Source organism: Phycodurus eques, chromosome 8 (genome assembly GCF_024500275.1).
Source record: "Phycodurus eques isolate BA_2022a chromosome 8, UOR_Pequ_1.1, whole genome shotgun sequence".
NCBI lineage: Eukaryota > Metazoa > Chordata > Actinopteri > Syngnathiformes > Syngnathidae > Phycodurus > Phycodurus eques.
The window spans coordinates 13,010,277-13,021,360 of NC_084532.1; the positions used below are offsets into that span (position 1 = coordinate 13,010,277).

Genomic DNA, 11,084 nt, shown 5'->3' on the forward strand with positions numbered 1-11,084 from the left:
AAATCTTGTTTGTTTTGTTGTTTTTCTGTCACTTTTTAATTTTTTCACATTTGAAATAAAGAATTCAATTCAACATCCATTCATCCATTTTCTGTACCGCTTTTCGTCAATAGGGTCGCGGGCGTGCTTGAGCCTAACCCAGCTATCTTTGGGGGAGAGGCGGGATACACCCTGAACTGGTTGCACCTTCGGGCAATTTCGAGTCTTCAATCAACCCAGCATGCATGTCTTTGGGATGTGGGAGGAAACCGGAGTGCCCGGAGAAAACCCACGCAGGCACGGGGTGAACATGCAAACTCCACACAGGCGGGGCCGGGATTTGAACCCCGGTCCTCAGAACTGCGAGGCAGATGTGCTAACAAGTCGTCCTCAATTCAACCTAATATATGATATTATGTTATGATCGTGTTTTTTGTTTTAAACTGCAAACTTTACCTTCACCGTTATTTTCTAGGATAAAATTACTTCTGAACAATTTGGCAGTCCACCAGTGTCACTTTGTTTGTTCTGTCGTGCATACTGTAAAGTCTATAACCTTAGTATATGTACTCACATAGTATTTCATCTCAGAGTAGCTTCCTCCGTTTAATTTTAGAACCGATGGTGCTACTTTGAAGTCGACAAGCTCCCACTCCCCGTTGGTCTGAATGAGTTTTTTGGACACTTCCAGGGTTTCCTCAGATTTGGCGCCCTGAATCGTCTTGATCTCCGAATCTTGGCACATCCATTAAGTAAGTCACATGTCAAAACCAACAATATTGAATAAAGTAGATAAGTTGATTTAACGCAAAAATTAATTGTATTTTTCTTAAATACACGGGCAATATTAATTTCATAATTTAACTGATTGCATTTTCTTTAGCAATTCAAGATATTTCCTTTTCCAAGCTGCATGGTCTATTTCAGACTTTCCTGGGAGTATGTGACTGACTGAAGGTGTGGGCAGTCTTACCTTGGTGCAGATATGATTAAAATGTCAAGGAGCAGTTTTGCACATCAAAGGGAAACGTGTAGATGTCCAGTTGGCAGGAACTGACCACTCTAATGGTTTTACTGTCAAAAGCATGGCCAGTGTTGTGTAAGAAGACGTGCGTGGTTTGGGGAGAGTCGTCCTCACCCATGCTGGATGAAAAAAGGAAAGTAAAAAACAGTATCACACAATGTATTTTCATGCCCTCATTTGACATTTTCTCCCATTTGTAGCTCCTTAATTGATAGGTGCTTTAGAAAATTAAGAAAAAAGAGAAATGGTGAAAATGCTCTATTGATAATGTACAACAGGTTCATTTTGTTTGTTTTTGTTAAATACACATACAACTGAGATGTGAATGTCTGGAATCCAAAGATTTTCCCGAGAGACAGAAACTCTTTTAGTGCCACAATCCCTCTCATTCCAGTGCAGCCCATCTATTCTCCATGTCTGCAACAATCACAACCATTGATGTTAAAGCCAAGCATCAAACCCTGGCATTTTCAATTATATTTTACATACAGTCGAAGTACAATATTGTATACTTTTATCTCTGTAGATTCTGTCATCCAGGTTATGGTAATCCGCAAATGGTGAATGAAGGCAACGGGACGGTTCTTTGTTGAAGATGTTTCCTTTTCAGTCCAAAAGGCCTACTCTCATGGCTGGATGCAATAATGGATGTAAATTGCAACAAGAATATTGTGGATAAATTCAACAATTCACCATAGGAAAAATAAGATATTATTCATAGATGGCAAAAGTACTCAGACTATAATCAAGTGAAGTACAGTACCTGAAAAATGTAAGTACTGTAACGATTATATCCCACTACATTGACATAAAAGACAAACAGATATCCCAGTAGTGCACATAATAAAACCACTTCAGGCAAAACAAGCAAATAAGTGGATGCAAAATGTTATTGCCTGTAATTAACAGTAGAGTTGAAATGAAGTTTATTTTCTGATGCAACAAACACATCTTGGAAGTTTATGCTTGCTCAAATATAATTAGAATATAATATGATTGAACAAAAAAAAAAAAGCTCTAACATCAAGCTGAGTTGACGTGATGCAACACTGACTGCCAGCAAATACGTGAGCCCACACACACTTATAATTACAGCAGCATCACATTGGCTGCATGATATTAACAATCTCTGGGGATTATTGCAATTCACTGGCAACATCTTCATGCACAAATGCCAAATTTTAATTTCACCCTTACTGGGAGGCAAATTTTAACAAGAAAATATTGTTTGCCTTTTGGTAGCACAAAATATGGTAAGTCTTAGGGTTTTATTATGAACATAATAAAATTGAGCTCACGCAGAATACAAAGCGTTCATGCTCAGTAAACACCAAAGACATAATCTTCAACATAACCGAATGTTACTCAACTGTAATCTCCTCATATAGAATTTTGCATTGAATTTAATTCTAAAACATGACATCTTTGACATCCACAGAACGGTTGTTTGGGAGATAGCTAGGGAGTTAGATATTCATTAACCAACCACACATTGCACTTGTTGTTTAACACCTCCATTAACCATTCGCCCATTTTATTTTTGAACAGTTTCACCTGAGGGATTTGCAGGCTGGTAAACTCTAGACTCTTGCACCTCAGTATGTTATTAAACCATATTCTTATCTTTTTTAGATGGGGCCGTTTTCAGAAAAATATGCAACATGCAAACTCCACACAGGCGGGGCCGGGGATTGAACCGCGGTACTCAGAACTGTGAGGCAGACGCTCTAACCAGTCGCTCACCGTGCCACCACGTCTGAGACAGACAACACGTAATGCCCGGATCCGACGACAAGACAAATTTGCTTTTTCACGATTGCACTATTTCAGACTACTGCAATAAAATCTTGTATTCCGATACCACCGCATCCCGTTTTTTTACGATCATTGGGTTTTATCTTGTCAAAAGCGACCGGATACACTCGTTACCGTGGCGACGACAACAAGAGTGCATCGTTGTAAGGACAAAATGGGGAAAAATGTGTGTTGGTGGTCACCGGTGCTGAGGACAGGAGAGGACGTTCGTTTAAGGCTTGCTTGAGGTATGTTCCCGTACTTTAATACGATACGGCTCACAAGCAGGCAACAAAATGTTATGTAGCCTAGCAAACTAGTGCTAGCACTAACAGTTGTACGTAAACATGCCGCCGTTCTGTCGAATCATGCTCTAAAGTGTCGGTGTGGGTGAAGTAATTTAATTACAATAAAGTAATGTAATTACTGTAAGTTAGCACCCATTATTTCTGTCATGTTGTAATGTTGGTTTGACCTGACTGATTAGAATACACGATCTGAGTAGAGCAGTGATTTCCAACCTTTATAGAACCAAGGAACATATTTTACAATTGAAAAATCTCACGGCACACCAACAAACAAAAACGTCACAAAAAAGTGGACACATTAATGACTGTATTTACTTCTAATAGACCATCTAATAGAACACCATTCATTTGTTCTGTCTGTCACTATGCATCACTGGCATAAATAGATGAACAAAGATACATTATTTATTGTAAATATAATTTTTTGAGCAATTAAGTACACAAGTATATTCAGTAAATGAACAGGTCATTTAAATAGACACATTGCTCCATGTTGTGATCGGATCGGTGATCGGTTATTAGTTTTTTAAACTCGCTAATCAGTGATCGACCCCAAACATCCTGATCGTGTAAAGCCTAGATGATACCAAGGTTGGACACTTAGGCCATGATTTCAAAAGGTGTGTTTGGCACAAATACGACAGCTCATCACAAAAACAACACCATACCTATGGTAAAGCATGCTGGTAGCAGTATTATTCTTTGGGGTTGTTTTTCTTCAGCCTTAGTCAATGTGGAGTGAATTATGAAGAGTTCCAAATATCAGTTAGTGTTGGCACAAAATCTTTGAGCTTCTGCTATATAAGAAATGTCAGGAAAATCCTAACTACAACACGTGAACTTTATTTGGGTTTAATCAGATACATTTTAAATGGTGGCAGGTGAGTGCCGACTCCTATTTTTAAATTCACTTCAGTTGTACATTTTATAGGTCACAATAATGCTGGAAAAAGATTTGAAATGCTTTATCTTGGTGTCATTTCTTAATTTTTCACAAAAACCTAGCATTTGAACAGGGGTGTGTAGACTTTTTATATCCACTGTCAAACACCCATCTAGGTGCAAAATGATCTGGTCCTTGCGGTCCAGGACGATTTGTTCGTCAAGGAGTAGCATCATATCTTATAAATGTCTTGGTTAGCATGTGGCACACTTAAGTTCATTGATAACAATTGATTGGACTGTTGATTTAAAACACACGCACACAAAAGATTTGAACAGACCAAACTGCTTCATTTCTCAAATGAGTTATTATCATACATGAATGAACCGACATTACATGCTGATTACGTTATTTTTTTAAGGAAATAAAGCATAAAACAACCAAAACTATCAAAAAAGAACAAACAAAACAAAAAACCCCACTAGATAAACTAGTGGTGAGTAATAATATAATTTAAAAGGGGATAAACTATGCTGCTACATTGTCATGCAAATAACACACTAACAGGACAATCCATTCAAACACGTCATTAATGCACAGCATGCCAGTTTATAAGTGAAATCGTGATGCGTTGTATGAGTTGACCCACATGACAATGATGCTAATGAAGCTGACAGATATGAAGAGGGTGTAGATGCCAAACAGCAGGCGGTCTATGATAAAACCAACTTGGATCCACTCTTCTGCGCTCTGGCTGACGTCCAGCTCCTGTTCCACTTTCAGCCGGATGACTCGGAGGTCTCTTCCCAGGCTCCTTAACTCTTCCACAGCCTTGTCCTGGCCCAGTGGCCCTTCTGGTCTTTGGGCCTCTCCTTTACCTGCTCTCTGAGTGAATGGCTCCATTTCTGTTTAGGAGGTGGCAGGTGAGAATGCATCTTGGCAAAAACTAAAACTTTTACCGTAATTTCTCGTGTATAATGCGCACCCATGTATAATACGCACCCCCAAAGTTGACCTCAAAATTCTGGAAAACCCTTGTACCTATGTATAAAGCATTTTTACAATGCATAATTTTGCTTCTACCCATATGATCAAAACATTAGTATGAGTATTTTCTGTATTTTGTTAGTTTTTTTCAAATAATTCTGAAGTTAAGCACCTTATTTGAATACATAATTTTTTTTTTTTTTTTTATTTACTTGCTCTTATTTCGAAATTCACAGCCCTACTTTTATTTAGTAAATAAGAAAACACAGTTTTTCTCATATGTTTGATTACCCAGGAAGAATTTGTAAGATGTGTACAATTCTTTAAAGAAAACAAGAAGGACCAGGTGAAAAACATTGAATTTCACAGCCCTACTTTTATTTAGGCAATGAAATTCACAGCCCTACTTTTATTTAGGCAATGAGAAAACACACAGTTGTGCTCATAGGTTTGATTACCCAGGCAGAATTTGTAAGATGGGTATAATTCTTTCAAGAAAACATGAAGGACCAGGAGAAACACATTAAGTTTTACTTTAATGGGATTCAAATTAAACTGTCAATCATTTCAGAAAAGCATTATCGTTAAACAAAACATAAAGAAATTAATGATGGTTGTTCAGTCATCAGTTGTATTTAAAAAAAATGTTTCACAAATTCTGCCAGGGTATGTAAACTTATGAGCACAACTGTACATATATGCAGTCATACGTACCCCTGTCATATTGGAATGAAAGTGTAGGCTACACCTTTTTCATAACCTCTAAGCGGCAGTGGCATATTGGAATGAAAGTGTACAGCTTTTTCATAACCTCGAGGTGGCGGTGCCATACTGGAATGAAAGTGTACAGCTTTTTCATAACCTCTAGATGGCGGCATACATTTATAACAAATTTTATTTTTTTTATTTCCCCGTATACCTATGTGTAATTCTTGACCTTTTTTTGGGGGGGAAAAATGCACATTATACACGAGAAATTAGAGTACTCCTCTTGTGTGATCGGGTTTCAAATGCACACATCGTGGTCTTACCAAGTGTGCCAGGATTTCGGATGATCTGCTCCACTTGTGTGGGCTTTGGAGGAAGCAGAACCAGGTGGCCCATTAACTGGATGACAAAAATTTGGATCCAGCGAGGAACCTCTGAGTAGTGAGCAGAATTGTGCAGTAGGTTGGTGATGAGAATGGTCTCCAGAAGACTCACCACCATCAGAGCGAGGCAGAGGGACAGGAACACATCTGACATGAAAACAGATGATGTGACATGATGTGTGAGCCATAGACAAATCTCGAAAAATTACATGACTCCATCATGAACAATCTTTTTTTTTAAATCCATCCATCCATCCATCCCTGACTGATTTGGCACAAAATGGTTTTACAGAAAAAAAATACTATTTATTATTATTATTTTTTTTAACCAGGCAGGCTGCTAATTTGGTAAAAACGCCACTCTGTTTGGCTCATAAAATTGTAACTCTGACTCAGTCCCTCATCAGCCATGAACCCCACCACGTCACTGCAATCACTCTTCAACATCACCAATGCTGCCCTCTCCTGGTTACACACCTACCTGAGCGACAGAAAACAATTAATCTTCATCAACAACTGCTCCTCCTCAACTGCCCCCCCCCCCCCCCCCCCATCCTCAGGTGTCCACCAGTGCTCAATGATTGGCCACTTCCTCTTCATCCTTTACCTCGTCCTACTTAGCCAAATCACACTGTACGTCCTCACACTCTCTGTTTTCTCTGCTACGCTGATGTCGTCCAGCTCTACATTTCCTCCAAATCCTGGATGTAATCAAACTTTCTACAACTCAATTGGGACAAATCAAACCTAATCATAATCAGTCCAAATTTTATTACCCATAGAGACAATGACTTCCACCCTACCATCGTCAACTTGACTCTGTGACCCTCCCCTCACTGCTGCAATCTTGGTATCACCTTCAACGCCAGCCTCTTCTTCAACCAACACATCAGTCACATGACCAAAAAAAGCTTTCTTTTATCTGAAAATCATCTCTCGCCTCCACCCTCACCGTCTTTCACAGCTGCCAAAACGCTGATTCACGCCTTCATCAATTTCCGTCTTGACTATTGCAACAGCATCCTCAGTGGCACAACCTCCCGTCTCCTCAAGAAACTCCAGCTCATCCAGAACGCTTCACTCTTGTCCTCCACTGGCTCCCCATTTCCCAGCGTATTAATTTCAAACTCACCCTTCTTACCTATAAAGCCCTCCACAACCAGGCACCCTCCTACCTCACAGACCTACCCCACGCCATAGCTCTGCATACAGCCTCCGCTCTTCCAGCTCAAGTCTCTCCATACCACAAACCAAGCACAAAACCTGGGCAGACAGAACGTTCTTCGTTGTTGTCCCTACCCTATGAAACTCTCTCCCACAACACATACGACACTGCACTGACCTCCCATCATTTAAATCAATCCTCAAAACACATTTCTGCTCTGCTTTTATCACCTAGCCATTGTCACACTCCCCTACTTTCTTATTTATTTTTGTGTCTCTTTTTTTGCTATTTATTCCTATGTGTTACCCATTTTGTAATTTTTCATTGTTCTTCACCCGTGAAGTGTATCTGAGAACCTTTTAAACACGCTCTTGAAATACAATTTGTTATTCTTATTCTTATTATTCAAGATACTCATAAACCTACTTATGAGGGGTATGGTGTTTCCAGTGATGGGCAGCAGGTCGTTCATGAGGAGCAGGAAGACGGTGTAGCCCAAAATGAGGGTCATCTTGAACAAGGAGCGGTCCACCTTCTGAGGAGGCAGCAGGAAACTGAAGAGGTCCACTGTGATGAGGAAGCAGCAGGGGATCAGCAGGTTCACCACGTACAGCATGGATCGGCGTCGCATTGAAATCTGTCCGTGAGAAAATGATGAATATGACATTTTGTCAGTTTTTGATTACATGTGGACACTTTTCCAGATACAAAATATGACATGTAGTTAGATTTATCTCAGCAGCAGAGTTTCCGTGACTTCATCATTGGTGGGTGCGTCTACAGCCGACTTCATTCGTCACTAATCAAAGCGACTCGTCTCAATCCTTTTAAATGTGGAGCAACGGCAGTCTCGCATGGAGACATCTCTGTGCGGAAGAGGACAATGCGTAATCACAGCGCTCCGTGCATTGTCACTGCTCTTGGCCTGTGTGGCAATAGACTATCTAAGCGGGTACCCTATTAAATACTGTATGAGCTGGTGAGAACCGCTGGCGACTTAAATACTCTAATTGTGGTTAATCAATCATAGTTGAATTAACGTTCAATAATAAAATTGAAAAAGTAGAAGGATTTATTATTGACTTATCAAAAAAAACTGTTTTACATAAAATAAAAACTGTTACATTACATGATGTTAGTCAAATAAACATTTGAATGCATTTTACGTTATGAAATAACTGTTTAATTAATGATAATTTAGTTAAATATACATATACAATACGAATGACCGTGATTTTTTTCATTTTATTATATAATATATTTTGTTATTCAAATAAACTATCTTACATAAAGTAAAAAATATGTGCAGAATCATTATTTTACATTTTATTTTTAATATAGTTGATTAATATTAATTCAATTCATCACAAGTAGCTTGTTAAAATGAGAAATATTACTGTATTAAAAAGTAGTAAATATTACTTTTATTATTAAGATTTTTTTTACATACACATTTGAACTTTTTTTTAAATGGATTTTTATTTTATTATTATTTTTTTTTTACCTTATCTTCGAATGACCGTCCATCTGTCCGTTTTGCAAATAAAATACAGCTCTTGAGCCCCAAGATTTGCCCAAAACTGTTGTAGCTTTACATCCTTTCGGACATAAATAATATGTAACGGGAGTAAGTCCTTACGAAGAAGCGAAGTTCTTCGTAAACGTCGCCATCCGAAGACGATATCTTCCGTTGTAATGCTTTGATTCCAATGAGCTCCCATTCACCCATAGTTGTCATCAATGTTTGGGAATATTTTAATATTTGCTCTGTTGACATTATGCGGCCAATCTGTATAGAAGACACTGAAAGAAGAAGTTTTTCAATTATTTAATTTATATAATACATTACATTACATTTTTTTTAGATACACCTGTATGACTCTTTCTGGTATTATTTCTAATTCTCCTTCCCTTTTTCCTTAATAGCAGCACATTATTCTTGCAGCATTACAATATTATATAATTATTGTAAAATTTAAAAGACAGTCTCACAATTTAATACATTTTCCCCTCATATTTTTTCATACAATCCAATGTAAAGAATAAGAGAAAACAAAAACAACACATATATTCACAGAAAAACAGAATTCCAATCTAACAACAAAGGTGTTAGAAACTTGTGAATATAAAAGGAGTATGGATGAGTTCGTACTTACAACGATGCAGGTAGGCGTTGAAGGTTAAAGTGCAGTTCTGGATGTCAAATGGAAAAGTGTATATGTCAAGCCTGCAGGAGCTCACCACTCGGAGAGGCTGTAGATCGATCACAAAGCCGTCGTGATACACATATGTGTATGGCGTGAACGGAGCTGAGTTCCTCTCCATGCTGCAGGAAGCGGATATTTCCGAACACAAATTGAATTGGAATGTGTTGATTTGTGCTTTTAACTGAAATGATTTCAGGGTACTAATTATTGCTCCTCCTTGATTGTTGCAGCGACTTACAACTCATTGATGACCATATCGGGGACCCACAGCACTTTTCTTGGGACTGTAATCCATTGGGCACCGCACTTGTTTGGGTCCCAGCTAATAAACTCATTTCTCCACCTCTGCAACACAGGAGCGCTGATAAAGAGTCACATAATAAGATACTCTTCAAGATAAAATGTAGTCCCAGTAGAGCATCACTAACTCAAGGCACATATTTTACAATAGAAAAAATTGGAAAGTGATGACTCACCAACATTTGGATGATAAATGTCGTCACTATCTGAGCCTTTTCATCCTGAAAGAAGAAGTCAAAATGTATTAGTTTTATAGGGGTCGCCATTAAACGAGAGAAGTTGTGACCTTTTTTGCAATAGATGTCAATGTCGCTTACCACCCCGAGAATGCCAATCAGGATAAAGTCAACACTGACAAGCGTGGCAGTTGAAATGTTCACGACGGGTCGAATGGAGCTGAGGCTGAAGACGGGCCTGAGAGCCTCCAGTAGGGCGAGGCTATCCGGGCGAGAGCAGTTCGGCATGATGGAGACGCATGACGCTACACGAAGACCAAAGACCATCAGCAATATTGGGAGCCAGCAATAGGAACATGTGCTAGTTTGGGTCCACTTTCCCCCCCAAAAACTTAAGTGCTGTTCCTTGCTCTCCAGAAAAAGGGTTACTTAATGTTTTCTGGTGAAGGTCCACCAAGAATCTTTCCAAACACGCAGTAGTCAGTAGAAACACTGTTCTCAAAGACAAGTAAATAACAATCCAACAACTTATCATGAAAGATTCCGTAAAACCGCACACTCATTTTCTCCTATTGCTATCGTCTATTTGCACCACCTCAAAAGTCTATTGGTATTTTATTGTATTTGAAAGACAGTTAACCACAAACATTAATCTACGTAATCGCAAAAGAAAACCGAAGGAAATTGTACATAAAGTTTAGCAATGTACTGTATTACATACATATTCTGAAAATATTAGTTTCATTATGTTCATTCAACAAAAAAGTAATACAAACATTTGTTGCACTAATTACAATACTGAACATAAGGAATGTAATTAAATTTTATTGCCACTTTCAGTTTGCTGAGGATGTTTGAAACCATTGAGTCTCTCGTGTAAATTAGCATGCGTCAAAAGGTCAAACAGGAGGTTTGAAAAATAGATGTGATCTGAATGTTCTTACCGTGCATGAAGAGTGAGACGAAGATGAAGAGAACCATAGGCTTGGCTTTCTGTGGGCAGCACTAAAAACATTACATAACAGTGGGTCAAAAGCGGTTGGTAGGTTAACAATGGTGATGGTGTGTGAAGTGATCCCATTTACTGCAAGTGAATTACACCCATACTTGCTCTGTTCAATTGTTTTTTTTTTTTTTTTTTTTTTGCTTTATTTTTAACTCAGTTTTAGG

The 11,084-nt window shown here is 38.5% G+C and overlaps 1 protein-coding gene across 1 annotated transcript; it reads right to left on the reverse strand.

Moving 5' to 3' along the window:
• Positions 1-4,568: 4,568 nt before the first annotated feature.
• Positions 4,569-10,942, reverse strand: LOC133406572 (5-hydroxytryptamine receptor 3A-like). Its single transcript, XM_061684257.1, has 9 exons — positions 10,859-10,942; positions 10,056-10,219; positions 9,915-9,959; positions 9,677-9,783; positions 9,388-9,557; positions 8,871-9,034; positions 7,658-7,868; positions 5,962-6,213; positions 4,569-4,842 (listed from the first exon to the last, which is right to left on the reverse strand). Exons 1-9 carry the CDS (start codon positions 10,893-10,895, stop codon positions 4,598-4,600), a joined length of 1,395 nt encoding a protein of 464 aa, XP_061540241.1. The 5' UTR covers positions 10,896-10,942; the 3' UTR covers positions 4,569-4,597.
• Between the last annotated feature and the right edge of the window lie 142 nt (positions 10,943-11,084).

Bases quoted from the DNA above. Each gene is read 5' to 3' on its own strand.
- LOC133406572 (XM_061684257.1), bottom strand. From the start codon at position 10,895: ATGGTTCTCTTCATCTTCGTCTCACTCTTCATGCACG. The intron at 9,035-9,387 runs GTAAGTACGAAC...TTCTTCTTTCAG, and splicing joins CAACGCCTACCTGCATCGTT to TGTCTTCTATACAGATTGGC. The intron at 6,214-7,657 runs GTAGGTTTATGA...TTTTCATGTCAG, and splicing joins AAACACCATACCCCTCATAA to ATGTGTTCCTGTCCCTCTGC.